This window comes from Pseudophryne corroboree, chromosome 5 (genome assembly GCF_028390025.1).
Source record: "Pseudophryne corroboree isolate aPseCor3 chromosome 5, aPseCor3.hap2, whole genome shotgun sequence".
In the NCBI taxonomy this organism is placed as follows: Eukaryota; Metazoa; Chordata; class Amphibia; order Anura; family Myobatrachidae; genus Pseudophryne; species Pseudophryne corroboree.
In genome coordinates, this window is record NC_086448.1 from 61,547,824 (window position 1) to 61,569,947 (window position 22,124).

General features: G+C 46.7%; 1 protein-coding gene across 1 annotated transcript in view; it reads left to right on the plus strand.

Annotated features, from left to right (window-relative positions):
* Positions 1 to 22,124, plus strand: part of WASHC5 (WASH complex subunit 5) — a 78,068-nt gene that overhangs the window by 16,087 nt on the left and 39,857 nt on the right. The window contains exons 9-18 of the mRNA XM_063921295.1: positions 346 to 517; positions 709 to 836; positions 2,774 to 2,903; positions 3,655 to 3,767; positions 4,583 to 4,749; positions 4,944 to 5,019; positions 6,141 to 6,251; positions 6,834 to 6,974; positions 10,784 to 10,864; positions 19,138 to 19,239. Coding sequence (XP_063777365.1) covers positions 346 to 517; positions 709 to 836; positions 2,774 to 2,903; positions 3,655 to 3,767; positions 4,583 to 4,749; positions 4,944 to 5,019; positions 6,141 to 6,251; positions 6,834 to 6,974; positions 10,784 to 10,864; positions 19,138 to 19,239 — 1,221 coding nt within the window. The remainder of the gene's footprint in view (positions 1 to 345; positions 518 to 708; positions 837 to 2,773; positions 2,904 to 3,654; positions 3,768 to 4,582; positions 4,750 to 4,943; positions 5,020 to 6,140; positions 6,252 to 6,833; positions 6,975 to 10,783; positions 10,865 to 19,137; positions 19,240 to 22,124) is intronic.

Below are 22,124 nucleotides of genomic sequence, written 5' to 3' on the forward strand. Positions count from 1 at the left end.
AGCAGGTGTCGGCAGAGCAGTGGTGAGTATGTGCCAGGTCCTGGGGCACAGACTGGAATATGTGACGAGTACCCCATGGAAGGAATCCTTTGGGCAAGACTATTACTTTTGATTTTCCACCAAAAACTAGATTTTCAGATTCGGGTGGAGTTATCGTAAAATCACTGAAGTAGGAGGGGCTGTTGCCTTGACGATGTAAACTCTTACAATTTAAACTGTAGGCTGCAATCTCATACATATAGAATTAGCCAACAAAATAACCACATCCGCAGTGTGTAGGTGACTTGTCTGCTTGAAAATGTTGGCAAATATGTTTTAATACTATTTTTTTTTTTCCCTTAACAGGCCTCCAGATACGCAGCTATCGTTGAACGCCTGCACCCTCAGGTCCAGCAGTTCCTAAAGGAGGGCTTTCTGAGAGAGGAGTTTGTGCTGGACAATATTCCTAAACTGCTAAACTGCCTGCGGGACTGCAACGTCGCCATCCGGTGGCTGATGCTTCATACTGCGGATTCAGGTAAACCCTGCACAGGCCACACCCTCCTCCGGCAGACATCTGCACAAAGCCGCTGACCTAACTGATCAGCATTGAGCCACTTTAGATTTGTGATATACAAAGGTGGATGCAGAAGAATATTACTTTAAGTTAAAAAAAAAAAAATTGAAAATCAGATTTTACGACCATGTTGTAAACCATCTTTATTCCAGCCTACGACCAAAATAACAAGCGCCTTCGTCAAGTGAAAGACCAAGTCCTGGCTGAGTCCAAGTACAACCCCAAGGTCTTGTTCCAGCTGCTGCTGGACACGGCGCAGTTCGAGTTCATTCTCAAGGAGGTAATGCCGCCCTTTCCTCAGTGTGTGGTTATAGCAATGGGAAAACTGATGCGATTTTACCATTTATATATTAGGCCTCAAACTTATTACAATGTATTAGATAAATTTTATCCAAATTGTATCCATCTCATACTACACTGTGTGATGACTGAGATGTGACATTTTGAAAATGTGAAAGATGGGAACATTTTAATTTTTTGATGGCTACATTTGTAGGTATTGCATTTGCAAAAGAGTGTTTTTTTGCAAATATGTCTCTCCTACCATCTACTGTATCCTCTGTGTATGGCGGCCCCTCTATTCTGTGTCCTGTAAGTGTTCTGTGTATGTCGGTCCCTCTGTTCTGTGTATGGCGGCCCCTCTCTTCTGTGTTCTGTGTATGACGGCCCCTCTCTTCTGTGTTCTGTGTACGGCGGCTTCTGTGTTCTGTGTATGGCGGCCCCTCTATTCTGTGTCCTGTAAGTGTTCTGTGTATGTCGGTCCCTCTCTTCTGTGTTCTGTGTATGGCGGCCCCTCTCTTCTGTGTTCTGTGTATGACGGCCCCTCTCTTCTGTGTTCTGTGTATGGCGGCCCCTCTCTTCTGTGTTCTGTGTATGGCGGCCCCTCTCTTCTGTGTTCTGTGTATGACGGCCCCTCCCTTCTGTGTTCTGTGTATGGCGGCCCCTCTCTTCTGTGTTCTGTGTATGGCGGCCCCTCTCTTCTGTGTTCTGTGTATGACGGCCCCTCTCTTCTGTGTTCTGTGTATGACGGCCCCTCTCTTCTGTATATAGCGGCCCCTCCCTTCTGTGTATAGCGGCCTCTCCCTTCTGTGTATGGCGGCCTCTCCCTTCTGTGTATGGCGGCCCCTCTCTTCTGTGTATGGCGGCCCCTCTCTTCTGTGTATGGCGGCCCCTCTCTTCTGTGTATGGCGGCCCCTCTCTTCTGTGTATGGCGGCCCCTCTCTTCTGTGTATGGCGGCCCCTCACTTCTGTGTATGGCGGCCCCTCTCTTCTGTGTATGGGGGCCCCTCTCTTCTGTGTTCTGTGTATGGCGGGCCCTCTCTTCTGTGTATGGCGGCCCCTCTCTTCTGTGAATGGCGGCCCCTCTCTTCTGTGTATGGCGGCCCCTCTCTTCTTTGTTCTCTGTATGGTGGACCCTCTCTTCTGTGTTCTGTGTATGGCGGTCCCTCTCTTCTGTGTTACAATGTCATTGTGTTTGAATAGAGTAGCACAAACTGCTTCTAGCATTACTCTGCTGTTATTTCTATTGTCCTTTATTCATATGGCGCCACATAGTGGCTGCAGCACTGTACAGGGAAACAGTCGCATTGAAAACACAACATCTTAAATATAAAAAGTACAATAAAAAAAAAAACCCATAAAGGATAAACTAGTCAGAGAATTAAAACCAATACGAGAGTTACAAGGAAATAGTCGCACTCCATGACCCAGTGCCCCGTGGTGAGCCAACAGAAAGGATCATTGACAGCATACCATGAATGGGAGTGTACTGGGGGGACATGGATAGCGTAGGGAGAGAACAGGAGGGTGGGAGGGCCCTGCTCATCAGAACTTACAGACTTAAGGAGATGGGTTGTAATTGGGAGGGTTATTGGGAAGAAAGCGGCTGATAATGTGACTATTGTAGATGGCCTTAGACTGAGGTCTCGGCATGTCCTTCTCACCGAATGTATCTGGAGTTAGAGGTTAGGTAAGTATACATGCTCCACTCCTGATACTATGTCCCAAACGCTTACAGATAGGATAGGGATTATGCATTTGGTATTAGGATAGGGATTATGCATTTGGTATAATAGTGTTGAAGTGGTAGAAGCTACACAAACCTCTGTACCACTACCGACACAAATGCCAGACGCTGGTAGAGGTGGGCCTACCATAAAATAACCCCAGTGATGTGATCTGGATGACACGTCGTCTCATTATTCATTTCATTTGCAGATGTTTAAGCAGATGCTGTCAGAGAAACAAACCAAGTGGGAGAAGTATAAGACGGAGGGCTCGGAGCGTATGACGGAGCTTGCAGATGTCTTCTCTGGAGTTAAACCTCTCACTAGAGTGGAGAAAAATGGTGAGACTGTGTTTCCCCTCCCGTGCTACGTGACTCATGTGAGCCTGATGTTTCTCATTAGGAGTCCTATGCCCTTATTTATCAGTGAGTGATAGATCTCACCGTGAGTGATAAATTGCACCAGCCAATCAGCTCCTAACTGCCGTGTCACAGGCTGGGTTTGGAAAATGACAGGAGCGGATTGGCTCGTGCAATTTATCACTCACAGTGAAATGTATCACTCATTGATAAATAAGGGCACTAGTGTCTACTTTCATTCAGTTATCTATGCTGTACAGAATGGAATTTGTGCAGTCACCTGTCTCTGCACGGTATTAATACTAGTTCACCTTATGAAGCAAGTTACAGATAATTTAATATATATCAGAAATTATGTTTTCTTAGATGCACTAAACCTTAGAGAGAGCGAAAGTACCGCTCCTAACTGCCATGTTACATGATGTGTTTGAGCTGATTGGCTGCTAGTTTATCTCTCGCCACTTTCTCCAAAGCATGGTACATCTGCCCCCATGATTCATACCTGAAAATATGTCTTATGGCTCAATAATGTCACTAGTTCCTAGTGATTTGATATGCTGAATATTGGTTCGCACAACATAGCCGCCCCCAGACTGTGTAGTTTACAAATCCGCTATAATCCAAACACAATAAATGTAAGCATCTGCACCCACAGGTTGAGTGTCCTTGGGTCACACCATCCATGCATTGCAGCGTTCTGTGTAACCTACTCTGATGTTGTGTTCATCTGCAGAGAACCTGCAGGCCTGGTTCCGGGAGATCTCCAAACAGATCGAGTCCTTAAACTATGATGACTCCACTGCTGCCGGGAGGAAGACCGTGCAGCTCATACAGGCCCTGGAAGAGGTGAGACTCCCTTCTATGTCCAGTCATTACTTGTATCTCTAACGGCAGGGGGTGTATTCATAACCTTATCCGGCCAATCGTCTTTTAGCTTTGTTTCCCTTAAATGGACACTAAAGTAATATGTGTTATTCCTCTAGCATCCATCTGGGGGACACTGCGGTTGTATGTACAGCTGGGTTAGAGTCACAAGGTGTTTGGCACTAACTAGTTAAAAAAAAAACAAAAAAAAAACCCTCCCACCTCCACTGGATACTCAGTTCCTGCTCTTCTACATTGGAGTTCTTGGATGTGGTCAGTGCTCTGCAGATATACCTGGACCATATGTCTTTTATCCAACATACGTATTCTCTGTTGGCGTTAGTTGATGCCCCAAAACGAGGCCAACATTCAAGAGTATCATTGCTCTGCCATCCGCCAGGCATATTTGTCCGTGGACATGCAGGTTCTGGTTTCTGTACTGGCTCTTTCGGCTGTTGGGGCTTCTTGGTAGTGCGCCACAGAGCCTCGGTGGAGCAGCGACCTGGTTCTCTATGTACACCTTCATAAAACTTTACTGTTTACATATTTTTGGTATGGAGTAGTTTTTTTGTGTTGCTCTGCCAGACAATTCCCACCCCCCCTTAACTTGCTTTTGGATAGTTCCAGCTGTAAGTACTACTGCAGTGTCTCCCAGATGGATGTTAGTGGAAATTGGATTTTTTTTGTACTCGCCATAAAATCTTTTCGCAGTAGCACCAGCTGTCATGATATATATGTATTGTACTGTATTGTCAGACTATACCATCTGTAGCATATTATTGCATATGCCCCTGTAGGTCCAGGAGTTCCACCAGCTTGAAAGTAACCTTCAGGTGTGCCAGTTCCTGGCTGATACAAGGAAGTTCCTGCATCAGATGATTCGGACAATCAACATCAAAGAGGAGGTTCTGATCACCATGCAGATAGTGGGCGACCTGTCCTACGCCTGGCAGCTGATTGATAGGTAACGGCTCTTGTTCCGGACTGCTCATCCCCCCTTCCCTTCTCTGAACAGTTTCTAAGTGCTGGAACGTTTACATATGTAACCGGGAAAGTTTCTACTAGAATTGGTCATGAACGGAATCTTCCTACTGATCCATTAATGAGCCTGGTGGGGAAGGTTCCCTCTGGTGAATATAATATCTGCTTCATTTCCAGCTACACGTGTATCATGCAGGAGAGTATAAGGATCAGTCCCGCCATGGTCACCAAACTGAGAGCCACGTTCCTAAAGGTGAGCGTGTGTTCTGTTACATGCGTTGTATGTCGGTCTATAGATGGGTCACCATCCATATACAGTAACAGTATGGCAGCTCCCAAAGTGAGGACCTTCTGCCAGATTGCATCTCACTAAGGCCACCTACTCTGTAGTCCTAGAACGGGAGTGTGGCCCCATTACAGGTGGCTCAGTGTGGCAATTAACCCTCCAAATAGTACAGCCACAGTGGGTTCCCTAGCAGCGCTCTGCTTGCTCCACTCTCGGGTATATTTACTAAAGTGCGAGTTTTCAGAAGTGAAGATGTTGCCTATAGCAACCAGTCAGATTGTACTTCTCATTATCTAGCACCTTCTAGAAGATAATAGCTAGAATCAGGTTGCTATGGGAAGCCTCTCCACTTCTTAAAACCTGCAATACCCCTCAGTATCCTGACTAATGTCATTGTGCTTTCCCCTAGTAGAGCAAGGGTGCTAATAGTGACGGTAGTATAGTGGAATCCTGGAGGTCCGTCTCTTTACCGGCCTGAGGAGCTTTCCTCATAATGGGATTTATCCGAAATGTTAGCGCAATGTTTGAAACACACACTAACATGAAATAATTGTCCTTGTTTATCCGCACGCTGCCTCCGACATCCTTCCTTACTTCATGGTTTAGCAGAGCTCCTCACAGTGACCTTAGAAAGAAGCAACCATTGATGATGTGGGTGTGTGTGACAGAGCGGCAGATGTATTAACCTGGAGAAGTGATAAAGCGGTGATAAGTGCAAGGTGATAATGCACCAGCCAATAAGGTCATAACTTTCAATTTACATATTAGAGCTGATTGGCTGGTGCATTTATCACCTTGTACTTACCACCGCTTTATCACTTCTCCAGGCTTAATACATCATTATTCCCTATCGGCAGCAATTATTTACGTTACTGTTTATATATATTTTTGTTTGTGTTTCTCTGGATACGGGAAACTTCTAGATCAGAGGCCCTGTGCCCGTATCGCTGGGTTTTGTCTCTAAGAACATTTTTGATTACAATATGGAAGCATGCGGTACAATTGTGCAGCGTCTTAGCTTCTTGTAGAGGGATTTTGAGCTGAGGTAAAAATCCAGGACAATCTTATAACAATCTGTTTTATTGTAGCTGGCTTCCGCCCTCGACTTGCCCTTACTGCGGATCAACCAAGCAAACAGCCCTGATCTCCTCAGTGTATCTCAGTATTATTCCGGGGAGCTGGTGTCCTATGTCAGGAAGGTAGGTTACACTCTAGCCTACTGTACATACTGAAAACGTCCTTGTTTAGGTTTTGTGATCGCAGAGATGTCTGTGTCTTAGTGCACCTTTTTATTGTTTTGCTTTTTTTTTGGCTCAGGAAGTAAGAAGTGCACCATCAATCTCTTTCCCCCATGATATATTTACTTTTAGACTTATCCCCCACATTTCTGAACAGATCTCTAGTGTCTGTTGCCTGTGACTCTACCTACATATATTCTAACATGACATCCCCTTTAAGTGTCCTCTGGTCATTAAGCGTAGCAGCACACACTGGTCTCTCCTCCATTACACACCTGACCGATCCTGATGCAGGATGCTTGCTGTATACTGAGGAATTAATATACAGGCTTAGTAGGGTTAGCTAAGACTAGTGGAAGTATACGCTGTAGCTACTACTCTACAGTGGAGGTGGCCATTTTGTTAGCTGCACCATAACTCCACTGGGGATAGAAGCATAATTCCCATGAATTCCCACAAAATGGCTGCCCCACAGTGTGTCGGTGATAGGCAATGTGTACCTTTATTTGACCAGTGTTAATTACTTTTTTTTTTTTTCCACAGGTCCTGCAGATTATTCCTGAGAGCATGTTTACGTCCCTAGCTAAAATCATCAAGCTCCAGACCCATGATATAATGGAGGTACCAACGCGCCTGGACAAGGATAAACTGAGAGATTATGCTCAGCTGGGAGCTAGATATGAGGTGAGGATGAGACTGACGTGTCAGCCGCTGTATGTGACCAGTATCCTATGAGTACTGTATGCAGTCTCATGTACAGGACGGGTCATCATGTGATGTACCGGTATGCTGCTAATTAACAGACTCCTGATTGCACTGTCAGTCAGCGCTAAAGCTATCGGCCATGACAGGCTTTTTAGTATACATAATGCTGGAATCACTTTGCCTGGAACGGTACTGTATCTGCTGGCTCATAAATGTCACTGCTGTATACCTTGGAGCTTTCTTCTCTTGCGCTTAGGTGATAACCTTTCGTACTCTGTTCTGTGGTGTAATTGGCTATAGACGATCACTTATCCTCCAGCAGTAGGAGACACAGACGCTAAGTTATGTGTCACCCCCACGCGGAAGTCTACTTGACGATAAGAACAGATTCCTCTTCTTGTTTGACTGCTTATCTAAGTTCCCAAAACTAGCCTGTGCTACTGTAGGCCCCTAATGCAGTTCATTACGGATCTTTCCAGTAAAGGTGAAGTCCTGCAGTTCTTTAGGTCTATGAATTACAGTCGTCCCTCTTCCCTGCTGACTGGGCTTCTGGTGAATGTTTGAAATATGTTGATGATGGCACCTTCCATACAGGATGAGGAAGGCAAAGTTATGGAACACAAGGGGGATGGGGATTCTTACAATTAGGTGGTCTCTATCTCTGCCCTTGTTCCTGTTGTCCACTTGATCAGGGTGGTGTTTTCAGCCTTGGACATCGAGGACTCACAAGCCCAAAGTCAACCCTCACACTCCCTATTGTTTTCCCTTGGGCCACCTCTTTATCCAATCGGTGTAAAGGGCTTGGGAAGATCTGTACAAATGCTCTCGGGCTTAGTAGTGTTTAGAAGGCCTTTTCCCAGGGAGATGTAGAGGTGTTTTCCCAGGGAGATGTGATGGTGTTTTCCCCCGGGAGATGTGGAGTTGTAAGAATTCTCTCCAGTTGTGGTTACTCTGTTCTCACCGCTAAATAGGGAAGCCACAATTGCTAATGGGGAAAGTTGATTGTTGTGCTTACTGTTCTACTCCTTTCTCCGAGACCAGAGGAGGACTCGGGCCAGACCACCCATAAATATCTGCCTCTGCTTTACCCTGCTCCTTTTCTTCTTTCATTGCTGAGGTGATTGTGAACTGAGGAGGCAGATAAACCAGGAAGTTATAGGGAGGAAGAGAAGCTTAGTGTTACATTGCTGCCCCCTACAGGTGATACATATATTTACAGTCCCCACGGAAAATATGTTACTTTTATAGGATCTTTCTTCCTTTTTACTTTTTTAACTGTTTAATGATTTCTCCATAAACTTTACTACTTCATTTAGCATAATGATTGTATATACACTATATGGACAAAAGTATTTGGCCACACCTGTTAATTATTGAGTTCAGGTGTATAAAGTCAAGCACCTAGCCATGCAGTCTCCATTGGCAAGCATTTGTGATATGATATGGGTTGTTCTGAAGGGCTCAGTGACTTCCAGCGTGGTCCTGTGATAGGCTGCCACCTCTGCAATAAGACAATTTGTGAAATTTCATCCCTGGTGGATATTCCACGGTTAACTGTAAATGATGATATTATTAGAAAGTGGAAGCGTTTCAGAACAACAGCAACTCTGCCACAAAGCGGTAGACCCCATCAAATCACAGAGCGGGGTCCAGGACTGCTAAGGCGCAAGGGGGGGTCAGACGGCCGAAGGCTGTAGCAGGGATGCGATCGCTTCTGCCTGATTGACAAGCAGAGGCAATCGCTGGGTGGGAGGGGGCGGAACGGCGGTGTTTGGCCGCCGTTTCGTGGGTTTGGTCCGGCCAACGCAGGCGTGGCCGGACCGAACGGGGGGGGCGGGCCACAGCGGCTGCGTGACGTCACACGCAGCCGCTGCGGGCCAGGGAGCGATGAGTAGCTCCCGGCCAGCACGCTAATGCTGCGCTGGCCGGGAGCTACTCTTGAAGTTCAAAGGCATCGCCGCTGTGCGATGCCTTTGCACTTCTGCAAAGGGGGGTCTGGACTGACATGCGGGGCGGACTAGCCCTGTGCTGGACGTCCCCCCGCATGTCAGGGAAGAAGATCGTAGCTGTGCTAAATTTAGCACAGCTACGATCAACTCGGAATGACCCCATGGTGCGTAAAAGTAGCCAGCGCTTTGCTGATTTCATAGCTGAGGAGTTCCGAACTTCCGCTGACATTAATTTGAGCACAAAAACTGTGGCGGGAGCTTAATGGAAAGGGTTTCCATGGCCGAGCAGCTGCATGCAAGCCTCACATCACCAAGTCCAATGCCAAGCGTCGGATGGAGTGGTGTAAAGCACCAATACTGGACTGTGGAGCAGTAGGAACATGTACCGCGGAGTGACAAATCGCGCTTCTCTGCTTGTCCGTCATATAGGCGAGTCTGAGTTTGGCTGATGGTAGGAGAACGTTACCTGTTGACTGCATTATGCCAACTGTGAAGTTTGGTGTTGGAGGGATAATGGTATGGGGCTGTTCTTCAGGGTTTGGGCAGGGCCCCTTATCTCCAGTGAAGGGCAGTCTTAATGCTTCAGCATACCAAGACATTTTGGACAATGGTACGAGTCCAACTTTGTGGCATCTGTTTGGGGAAGGCCCTTTTCTATTCCAACATGACTGTGCCCCAGTGCACAAAGCTTGGACGATAAAGACAATGGGGCAGATGTATCAACCTGGAGAAGGCATAAGGAAGTGATAAACCAGTGATAAGCACAAGGTGATAAACGCACCAGCCAATCAGCTCCAATATGCAAATTGACAGTTAGGAGCTGATTGGCTGGTGCGTTTATCACCTTGTGCTTATCACTGGTTTATCACTTCCTTGTGCCTTCTCCAGGTTAATACATCTGCCCCATGGTGGTTTGGTGAGCTCGGTGTGGAAGAACTTGACATGTCCGCACAGAGCCCTGACCTCAATCCCATCGAGCACCTTTGGGGAGAATTGGAAAGGAGACTGTGAGCCAGGCCTACTCATCTAACATCACTGCCTGACCTCATAAATGCTCTACAGAATGACTGGGCACAAATTCCTGCAGAAACGCTCCAAAATCTTGTGGAAAGCCTTCAAGAAGAGCGGAAGCTGTAATAGCTGCAAAAGGGGGAACAACTCCATATTAAAGTATATGTGATTGAATACAATGTTATTACAGTCCCTGTTGAAGTAATGGTCAGGCGTCCCAATACTTTTGTCCATATAGGGCCTTATTCAGGCTTGTTAGCAAACCAAAAAAGTTAGCAATTGTACAAAACCATGTTGCACTGCAGGGGGGGGGGGTGTAACATGTGCAGAGACAGTTAGACTCGGGTAGGGTGTGTTCAGATTGAAATCTAAATTGCAGTGTACAAAAAAAAGCAGCCGGTTTTTACCCTGCACAGAAACCATATAACCCAATGCTTTACGCCTTATTTTCTTTGTATATTCCGAATGTTTATAAACATCCAAACTAATATAAAGAATCCTGCACTGTCGGAGAGGCAATTGTTCTATCAAACTTGCGTTACAAAAAAAAAAAAAAACAGTCTGACTCTCCCTTTTTGAATTTCTGATGTGAGATACTTATTAGTCTTTGTTTTTGTATATTGTCACTGTAAAGTAAATTAAAACTGTACTTAAACTTTTTTTTTAATTGAGAAAGTATGACTTTTTAGTAGCAATATTTTCATTAACATTGAATACCTGTGTAATTATACTGGTATAGATGTTACTAACAAATGTTATGTTATGTTTTATGTTATGTTATGTTATGTTATGTTATGTTATGTTACCTGTCTATGTCTGGTTTCACAGGTGGCCAGACTGACCAACGCCATTTCCATATTTACTGAAGGCATCCTGATGATGAAGACCACACTGGTGGGAATAATCAAGGTAATAAGAGAAGAGGCTGGCTGAGCAGGTTCCCCACACCTAGAAGCGGTGACCCTGACAGTCCTCGAAACCTCACTGTGACCTCAGGCAAATCGCTTGTTCTTCCTTCCTCTTACACCGTAATAATAGGATGCTGTGATTATTGGTGCTTAGGTGGTCATTCCGAGTTGATCGCTAGCTGCATTCGTTCGCTGCACAGCGATGAGGCAAAAACGGCATTTCTGCACATGCGTATGCGGCTCAATGCGCACGCGCGATGTACTGTTACAACGAACAATGTAGTTTCACACAGGATCTAGCGAAGCATTTCAGTCGCACTGCTGGCCGCTTGTGATTGACATGGGTGTCGACTGCCGTTTTCAGGGATTGTTCGGAAAAACGCAGGCGTGCCAGGAATAACGCAGGTGTGGCTGGGCGAACGCAGGGCGTGTATGTGACGTCCAAACAGGAACTGAACAGTCTGAAGTGATCGCAAGCGCTGAGTAGTTTTGAGCTACTCTAAAACTGCACAAAAAAACTTTGCTGCCGCTCTGCGATCCTTTCGTTCGCACTTCTGCTAAGCTAAAATACACTCCCAGTGGGAGGCGGCATAGCGTTTGCACGGCTGTTAAAAACAGCTAGCGAGCGATCAACTCGGAATGACCACCGTAGTACCCTGGATTTATTGATATGTGTTTTTGTTCTTGTGTTGTTACTTGTGACAGTCTTCAAAATATAGAATTAACAATTTTTGTACAAAAATATGAAATGTTACATTAAATACAAACAAAGGTAATTGGAATACAGTGGAGTATATTACTGGCAGTAGCGGATATTATATATAGAGTATATTACTGCCAGTAGCGGACGTTATATATAGAGTATATTACTGGCAGTAGCGGACATTATATATAGAGTATATTACTGGCAGTAGCGGACGTTATATATAGAGTATACTACTGGCAGTAGCGGACGTTATATATAGAGTATTTCTCTGACGTCCTAGTGGATGCTGGGGACTCCGTAAGGACCATGGGGATAGCGGCTCCGCAGGAGACTGGGCACATCTAAGAAAGCTTTAGGACTACCTGGTGTGCACTGGCTCCTACCCCTATGACCCTCCTCCAGACCTCAGTTAGAATCCTGTGCCCGGCTCGAGCTGGATGCACACTAGGGGCTCTCCTGAGCTCCTAGATAAGAAAGTATATTTTAGGTTTTTTATTTTCAGTGAGACCTGCTGGCAACAGACTCACTGCACCGAGGGACTAAGGGGAGAAGAAGCGAACCTACCTGCTTGCAGCTAGCTTGGGCTTCTTAGGCTACTGGACACCATTAGCTCCAGAGGGATCGACCGCATGGAACCGTCCATTGATGTTCGGTCCCGGAGCCGCGCCGCCGGCCCCCTTACAGAGCCAGAAGCAAGAAGAGTCCGGAAAATCGGCGGCTGAAGACATCAGTCTTCTCCAAGGTAGCGCACAGCACTGCAGCTGTGCGCCATTGCTACTCATTACACACTTCACACTGCGGTCACTGAGGGTGCAGGGCGCTAGGGGGGGCGCCCTGAGCAGCAATAAATACACCTTGGCTGGCAAAAATATCACAATATATAGCCCCAGAGGCTATATATGTGATAATTACCCCTGCCAGAATACACAAAATAGCGGGAGAAAAGTCAGCCGAAAAGGGGGCGGAGCTATCTCCCTCAGCACACTGGCGCCATTTTTCCCTCACAGCTCCGCTGGAAGGAAGCTCCCTGGCTCTCCCCTGCAAACTACACTACAGAAAGGGTAAAAAAGAGAGGGGGGGCACAAATTTAGGCGCAATATAAGTGTATAGCAGCTATAAGGGGATATAATTTAGTTAATCCCTGTATTATATAGCGCTCTGGTGTGTGCTGGCATACTCTCCCTCTGTCTCCCCAAAGGGCTTCGTGGGGTCCTGTCTTCTATCAGAGCATTCCCTGTGTGTGTGCGGTGTGTCGGTACGACTGTGTCGACATGTTTGATGAGGAGGCTGATGTGGAGGAGGAGCAGGTGCCTATAAATGTGTTGTCACCCCCTGCGGGGCAGACACCTGAGTGGATGGACTTGTGGAAGGAATTACGCGAAAGAGTCGACTCCTTACATAAGAAATTTGACGACATGCCAAATGTGGGACAGACGGCTTCTCAGCTCGTGCCTGCCCAGGCGTCTCAAGGGCCATCAGGGGCTTTAAAGCGCCCGTTCCCTCAGATGGCAGACACAGATGTCGACACGGATACTGATACCAGTGTCGACGACGATGACGCAAATGTAATGTCCACTAGGGCCACTCGTTATATGATTGAGGCTATGAAAAATGTTTTACACATTTCTGATGTAACCCCAGGTACCACAAAAAAGGGTATTATGTTTGGGGAGAAAAAACTTCCAGTAGTTTTTCCCCCTTCTGAAGAATTAAATGATGTGTGTGAGGTAGCATGGGCTTCCCCCAATAGAAAATTGGTGATTCCAAAAAGATTACTAATGGCGTACCCTTTCCCGCCAGAGGATAGGTCACGTTGGGAAACACCACCTAGGGTGGATAAAGCGCTCACACGTTTGTCAAAAAAGGTGGCACTACCGTCTCCGGATACGGCCGCCCTAAAGGAGCCTGCGGATAGAAAGCAGGAGGCTCTCCTGAAGGCTATATATACACACACTGATGTTATACTGAGACCAGCTATTGCTTCAGCCTGGATGTGCAGTGCTGCAGCGGCGTGGTCGGAATCCCTGTCAGAAAACATTGACACCCTAGACAGGGACACTATATTGCTTAACATAGAGCATATTAAAGACGCGGTCTTTTACATAAGAGATGCACAGAGCGATATTTGCCGGCTGGCATCTCAAATCAGTGCGCTGTCCATTTCTGCCAGAAGAGGGTTATGGACCCGGCAGTGGACAGGAGATGCAGATTCTAAAAGGCACATGGAAGTTTTGCCTTACAAGGGTGAGGAGTTGTTTGGGGATGGTCTTTCGGACCTAGTGTCCACAGCAACGGCTGGGAAGTCAGCCTTCTTACCACATGTCCCCTCACAACCAAAGAAAGCACCGTATTATCAGGTGCAGTCCTTTCGTCCCCAAAAGAACAGGCGAGGTAGAGGCGCGTCCTTTCTGCCCAGAGGCAGAGGTAGAGGGAAAAAGCTGCAGCATTCAGCCAGTTCCCAGGAACACAAGTCCTCCCCCGCTTCATCAGCTAAGTCCACCGCATGACGCTGGGGCTCAACAGGCGGTGACAGGTACGGTGGGGGCCCGTCTCAAATATTTCAGCAATCAGTGGGCTCGCTCACTGGTGGACCCCTTGATCCTTCAAGTGGTATCTCAGGGGTACAAGCTGGAATTCGAGACATTACCTCCCCGTCGTTTCCTCAAATCTGCCTTACCAACGACTCCCGCAGACAGGGAGGCGGTGTTAGAGGCGATTCACAAGCTGTATTCCCAGCAGGTGATAGTAAAAGTGCCCCTACTTCAACAAGGACGGGGTTACTACTCCACAATGTTTGTGGTACCGAAACCGGATAGTTCGGTGAGACCCATTTTAAATTTAAAATCCTTGAACACATATCTAAAAAAAAAATTCAGGTTCAAGATGGAATCGCTCAGGGCGGTGATTGCAAGCCTAGAAGAGGGGGATTACATGGTATCTTTGGACATCAAGGATGCTTACCTACATGTCCTAATTTACAATCTTCACCAGGAGTACCTCAGATTTGTGGTACAGGATTGCCATTACCAATTCCAGACGTTGCCGTTCGGCCTGTCCACGGCACCGAGGGTATTTACCAAGGTAATGGCCGAAATGATGATACTCCTTCGAAAAAAGGGAGTTTCAATTATCCCATACTTGGACGATCTCCTGATAAAAGCGAGATCCAGAGAGCAGTTGTTAGTGGGCGTAGCACTATCTCAGGAGGTGCTGCATCAGCATGGTTGGATTCTGAATATTCCAAAGTCACAGCTGGTTCCTGCGACACGCCTACTGTTCCTGAGACTGATTCTGGACACAGTCCAGAAAAAAGTGTTTCTCCCAGAGGAAAAAGCCAAGGAGCTGTCATCTCTGGTCAGAGGCCTCCTAAAACCAAGACAGGTGTTGGTACATCACTGCACACGAGTCCTGGGAAAGATGGTAGCTTCCTACGAAGCGATCCCATTCGGCAGGTTCCATGCCAGAATTTTTCAGTGGGACCTCTTGGACCAATGGTCCGGATCGCATCTTCAAATGCATCGGCTGATAACCCTGTCTCCAAGGACCAGGGTGTCTCTCTTGTGGTGGCTGCAGATTGCTCATCTCGTGGAGGGCTGCAGATTCGGCATACAGGACTGGGTCCTGGTGACCACGGATGCCAGCCTTCGAGGCTGGGGGGCAGTCACATTGGGAAGAAACTTCCAAGGACTTTGGACAAGTCACGAGACTTCCCTACATATAAATGTTCTGGAATTGAGGGCCATTTACAATGCCCTGAGTCAGGCAAAGGCCCTGCTTCAAAACCAACCGGTTCTGATCCAGTCAGACAACATCACGGCGGTCGCCCATGTAAACCGACAGGGCGGCACAAGAAGCAGGGCGGCGATGGCAGAAGCCACAAGGATTCTCCGATGGGCGGAAAATCACGTGTTAGCACTGACAGCAGTGTTCATTCCGGGAGTGGACAACTGGGAAGCAGACTTCCTCAGCAGGCACGACCTCCACACGGGAGAGTGGGGACTTCATCCAGAAGTCTTACAAATGCTGGTAAACCGTTGGGAAAAACCACAGGTGGACATGATGGCGTCCCGCCTCAACAAAAAACTAGAAAAATATTGCGCCAGGTCAAGGGACCCTCAGGCGATAGCGATAGACGCTCTAGTGACACCGTGGGTGTACCGGTCAGTTTATGTGTTCCCTCCTCTTCCTCTCATACCCAAGGTGCTGAGGATAATAAGGAAAAGAGGAGTAAGAACGATACTCGTTGTTCCGGATTGGCCAAGAAGGTCTTGGTACCCGGAACTTCAAGAGTTAATCTCAGAGGACCCATGGCCTCTGCCGCTCAGACAGGACCTGCTGCAGCAGGGGCCCTGTCTGTTCCAAGACTTACCGCGGCTGCGTTTGACGGCATAGCGGTTGAACGCCGGATCCTAAAGGAAAAGGGCATTCCGGAAGAAGTCATCCCTACGCTGATTAAAGCCAGGAAGGATGTAACTGTTAAACATTATCACCGCATATGGCGAAAATATGTGGCTTGGTGTGAGGCCAGTAAGGCCCCAACAGAGGAATTTCAACTGGGTCGATTTCTACACTTCCTACAGGCAGGAGTGACTATGGGCCTAAAATTAGGCTCCATTAAGGTACAGATCTCGGCTCTATCGATTTTCTTCCAGAAGGAGCTAGCTTCACTACCTGAAGTTCAGACATTTGTAAAAGGAGTGCTGCATATTCAGCCCCCCTTTGTGCCTCCAGTGGCACCCTGGGATCTCAACGTGGTGTTGAGTTTCCTAAAATCACATTGGTTTGAACCACTGAAAACCGTGGATCTAAAATATCTCACGTGGAAAGTGGTCATGTTATTGGCCTTGGCTTCGGCCAGGCGTGTATCAGAGTTGGCGGCTTTGTCATGTAAAAGCCCTTATTTGATTTTCCATATGGATAGGGCAGAATTGAGGACCCGTCCTCAGTTTCTTCCTAAGGTGGTGTCAGCTTTTCACTTGAACCAACCTATTGTAGTGCCTGCGGCTACTAGGGACTTGTAGGATTCCAAGTTACTGGATGTAGTCAGGGCCCTGAAAATTTATGTTTCCAGGACAGCTGGAGTCAGGAAAACTGACTCGCTATTTATCCTGTATGCACCCAACAAGTTGGGTGCTCCTGCTTCAAAAGCAGACTATTGCTCGCTGGATTTGTAGCACAATTCAGCTGGCGCATTCTGCAGCTGGACTGCCGCATCCTAAATCAGTAAAGGCCCATTCCACAAGGAAGGTGGGCTCATCTTGGGCGGCTGCCCGAGGGGTCTCGGCTTTACAACTTTGCCGAGCTGCTACTTGGTCAGGGGCAAATACGTTTGCAAAATTCGACAAATTTGATACCCTGGCTGAGGAGGACCTGGAGTTCTCTCATTCGGTGCTGCAGAGTCACCCGCACTGTCCCGCCCGTTTGGGAGCTTTGGTATAATCCCCATGGTCCTTTCGGAGTTCCCAGCATCCACTAGGACGTCAGAGAAAATAAGATTTTACTCACCGGTAAATCTATTTCTCGTAGTCCGTAGTGGATGCTGGGCGCCCGTCCCAAGTGCGGACTGTCTGCATTACTTGTATATAGTTATTGTTAACTAAAAGGGTTATTGTTGAGCCATCCGTTGAGAGGCTCTGTTATGTTCATACTGTTAACTGGGTATAATATCACGAGTTATACGGTGTGATTGGTGTGGCTGGTATGAGTCTTACCCGGGATTCAAAATCCTTTCCTATTGTGTCAGCTCTTCCGGGCACAGTATCCTAACTGAGGTCTGGAGGAGGGTCATAGGGGGTGGAGCCAGTGCACACCAGGTAGTCCTAAAGCTTTCTTAGATGTGCCCAGTCTCCTGCGGAGCCGCTATCCCCATGGTCCTTACGGAGTCCCCAGCATCCACTACGGACTACGAGAAATAGATTTACCGGTGAGTAAAATCTTATTATTACTGGCAGTAGCGGACATTATATATAGAGTATATTACTGGCAGTAGCGGGCGTTATATATAGAGTATATTACTGGCAGTAGCGGACATTATATATAGAGTATATTACTGGCAGTAGCAGACGTTATATATAGAGTATATTACTGTTACTTGTGACAGTCTTCAAAATATAGAATTAACAATTTTTGTACAAAAATATGAAATGTTACATTAAATACAAACAAAGGTAATTGGAATACAGTGGAGTATATTACTGGCAGTAGCGGATATTATATATAGAGTATATTACTGCCAGTAGCGGACGTTATATATAGAGTATATTACTGGCAGTAGCGGACATTATATATAGAGTATATTACTGGCAGTAGCGGACGTTATATATAGAGTATATGACTGGCAGTAGCGGACGTTATATATAGAGTATATGACTGGCAGTAGCGGACGTTATATATAGAGTATATGACTGGCAGTAGCGGACATTATATATAGAGTATATTACTGCCAGTAGCGGACGTTATATATAGAGTATATTACTGGCAGTAGCGGACATTATATATAGAGTATATGACTGGCAGTAGCGGACATTATATATAGAGTATATTACTGGCAGTAGCGGACGTTATATATACAGTATATTACAGTAGCGGACATTGTATATAGAGTATATTACTGGCAGTAGCGGACATTAATCTGCTGGAAGCTATTTGGTAATATAATAGTATACTATAGTAAGTTCTAGGTGTTTAAGCTGCTTCTATTCACCGGAGTTTGCCACAGTGATTCATTCGCACCTGTATCACACTGTAAGCGAGAACACTGTAGGTTTACAATCTATTGAGCTTGGTGGACAGTGTACATAAAGTCTGATATATTGGGTATTGTACCCCTTACTGTTTCACACCCTCTGTTATACTTATATTTCAGAGGAGGTGTAGCATAATTCTTTATAATGCATTAGGAATAGCCATCGGTAGATTTGCATTCATCGATGGCTAACTGGCAAGTGTTTAAAAAAAAAAATTTGTACCATCGATAGACTGTCGCACTATTGGCGGCAGTAGTCTGATGTTGTAGTGACTGATACACACACTGATTTACTCTGTGACCCCTTGCATCTCGGGTGAAAGGTTTGGGGGGGTCAGGTGTAGTGGATCAGCTTTATGTGCTTTATCCTCTTTAATTATGATAGAGACAAATCCTAGTGAAGAAGAGAAGGTGTAAGTATTGTGCAAAGGTGCTGTGTTATCTTTTGTCACTATCTGGAATGCATGAGAAATGTCCTTACAGGGTGGTCTTCAGTATGCCGAATGTCGGGATCCCGCCGCACAGTATACCGACAGCTATTCTCCCTCGTGGGGGTCCACGACCCCCCTGGAGGGAGGATAAAAAGCTCGGCGCGCCACCGTGCCCGCAGCCTGGCGAGTGCAGCGAGCCCGCAAGGGTCTCCTTTGCGCTCACCACACTGTCGGTATGCCGGCGGTCGGGCTGTCGGCACCAGTATGCTGGTCGCCGGAAGCCCGGCCGCCGGCATACCATACTACACCCCTCCTTACATGGCCACCGTAGAGATGAATGTTATTATCCATAGTGACAAGTGATGTGATATTATATATGGTTGTTTTTTTAGGTGGATCCTAAGCAGCTGCTGGAGGACGGGATACGGAAGGAGCTGGTTAAGAGGGTGGCGCTGGCACTACATAAAGGTCTCATCTTCAACCCTAGGGCCAAGGTACAATCTGACGCCGTCATTGCGCAGCCTTATCTTGTCTGAGTATGTGTGTCATATTAATGGGCAGAACTCGCCAATCTGCAAACATACTATTCATCATACCATGCTATAAACGGCTATTCCAGCATATGAGAGCTGTAAGTGTGTATGTATTATCGGGTCGGCTGTTGGCAGAGAATCCATTCAGACAATGGCAAGAAAGAGATGAACACGTTTCACTTTCATTTCCTGCAACTTGCTGCCACCCCAATGTAACTGAGTCCAGAAAAGACTTAGAGAAACTCCGCAATTATTATGAGTGAAGAAGCAAAACAAAAACCAGCCATCGATATAAAGATGTTTTCGTAATGTTCGTTGAAATTGCCAGTCATCATTCAGAATAGCTTAACGCTTTAGCTGGAATAGGAGATGACCTCTTTCTTTATATCGTTCACAGCGCCCCCTAGGCCAAAAGTTTCCTACTGAGAAATTTGGGGAAAAATATTACAGTAAACTGTGCTGACCGGTCATACTTGGGGTTAGTTATTGGAGGTGGACAGAATTGTGTTTCTATTCATCCACATACAGTGGGGATTGAAAGTTTGGGCACCCCAGGCAAAAATTCATTTTAATGTGCAAAAAGAAGCCAAGGAAAGATGGAAAAATCTCCAAAAGGCATCACATTACAGATTAGACATTCTTATAACATGTCAAAAAAAGTTTGATTTTATTTCCATCATTTACACCAGAGATTTTCAACCTTTGACAACTCGTGGCACACTGAACAAGATTTAAATATTGCCAAGGCACACTCAAATTTCTCTGACGTCCTAAGTGGATGCTGGGGACTCCGTCAGGACCATGGGGTTTAGCGGCTCCGCAGGAGACAGGGCACAAAAGTAAAAGCTTTAGGATCAGGTGGTGTGCACTGGCTCCTCCCCCCATGACCCTCCTCCAAGCCTCAGTTAGATTTTTGTGCCCGGCCGAGAAGGGTGCAATCTAGGTGGCTCTCCTAAAGAGCTGCTTAGAGTAAAAGTTTGTTAGGTTTTTTATTTTCAGTGAGTCCTGCTGGCAACAGGCTCACTGCTACGAGGGACTTAGGGGAGAGAAGTGAACTCACCTGCGTGCAGGATGGATTGGCTTCTTAGGCTACTGGACACCATTAGCTCCAGAGGGAGTCGGAACACAGGTCTCACCCTGGGGTTCGTCCCGGAGCCGCGCCGCCGACCCCCCTTGCAGATGCCGAAAAGTGAAGGTCCAGAAACGGCGGCAGAAGACTCTTCAGTCTTCATAAGGTAGCGCACAGCACTGCAGCTGTGCGCCATTGTTGTCAGCACACTTCATAGCAGCGGTCACTGAGGGTGCAGGGCGCTGGGGGGGGGCGCCCTGGGCAGCAATGATAGTACCTTATTCTGGCTAAAAATACATCACATATAGCCCCTGGGGGCTATATGGATGTATTTAACCCCTGCCAGGTCTCAGAAAAACGGGAGAAGAAGCCCGCCGAAAAGGGGACGGGGCCTATTCTCCTCAGCACACAGCGCCATTTTCCCTCACAGAAATGCTGGTGGGAAGGCTCCCAGGCTCTCCCCTGCACTGCACTACAGAAACAAGGTTAAAACAGAGAGGGGGGGCACTTATTTGGCGATATGTATATATATATATATTAAAATGCTATAAGGGAAAAACACTTATATAAAGGTTGTCCCTGTATAATTATAGCGTTTTTGGTGTGTGCTGGCAAACTCTCCCTCTGTCTCCCCAAAGGGCTAGTGGGGTCCTGTCCTCTATCAGAGCATTCCCTGTGTGTGTGCTGTGTGTCGGTACGTGTGTGTCGACATGTATGAGGACGATGTTGGTGAGGAGGCGGAGCAATTGCCTGAAATGGTGATGTCACTCTCTAGGGAGTCGACACCGGAATGGATGGCTTATTTAAGGAATTACGTGATAATGTCAACACGCTGCAAGGTCGGTTGACGACATGAGACGGCCGGCAAACAAATTAGTACCTGTCCAGGCGTCTCAAACACCGTCAGGGGCTGTAAAACGCTCATTTACCTCAGTCGGTCGACACAGACACGGACACTGACTCCAGTGTCGACGGTGAAGAAACAAACGTATTTTCCTTTAGGGCCACACGTTACATGTTAAGCGCAATGAAGGAGGTGTTACATATTTCTGATACTACAAGTACCACAAGAAGGGTATTATGTGGGGTGTGAAAAAACTACCTGTAGTTTTTCCTGAATCAGATAAATTAAATGAAGTGTGTGATGATGCGTGGGTTTCCCCCGATAGAAAATTATTGGCGGTATACCCTTTCCCGCCAGAAGTTAGGGCGCGTTGGGAAACACCCTTTAGGGTGGATAAGGCGCTCACACGCTTATCAAAACAAGTGGCGGTACCGTCTCCAGATAGGGCCGCCCTCAAGGAGCCAGCTGAGAGGCTGGAAAATATCCTAAAAAGGTATATACACACATACTGGTGTTATACTGCGACCAGCGATCGCCTCAGCCTGGATGTGCAGCGCTGGGGTGGCTTGGTCGGATTCCCTGACTAAAAATATTGATACCCTTGACAGGGACAGTATTTTATTGACTATAGAGCATTTAAAGGATGCATTTCTATATATGCGAGATGCACAGAGGGATATTTGCACTCTGGCATCAAGAGTAAGTGCGATGTCCATATCTGCCAGAAGATGTTTATGGACACGACAGTGGTCAGTTGATGCAGATTCCAAACGGCACATGGAAGTATTGCCGTATAAATGGGAGGAGTTATTTGGGGTCGGTCCATCGGACCTGGTGGCCTCGGCAACAGCTGGAAAATCCACCTTTTTTACCCCAAATCACATCTCAGCAGAAAAGACACCGTCTTTTCAGCCTCAGTCCTTTCGTCCCCAT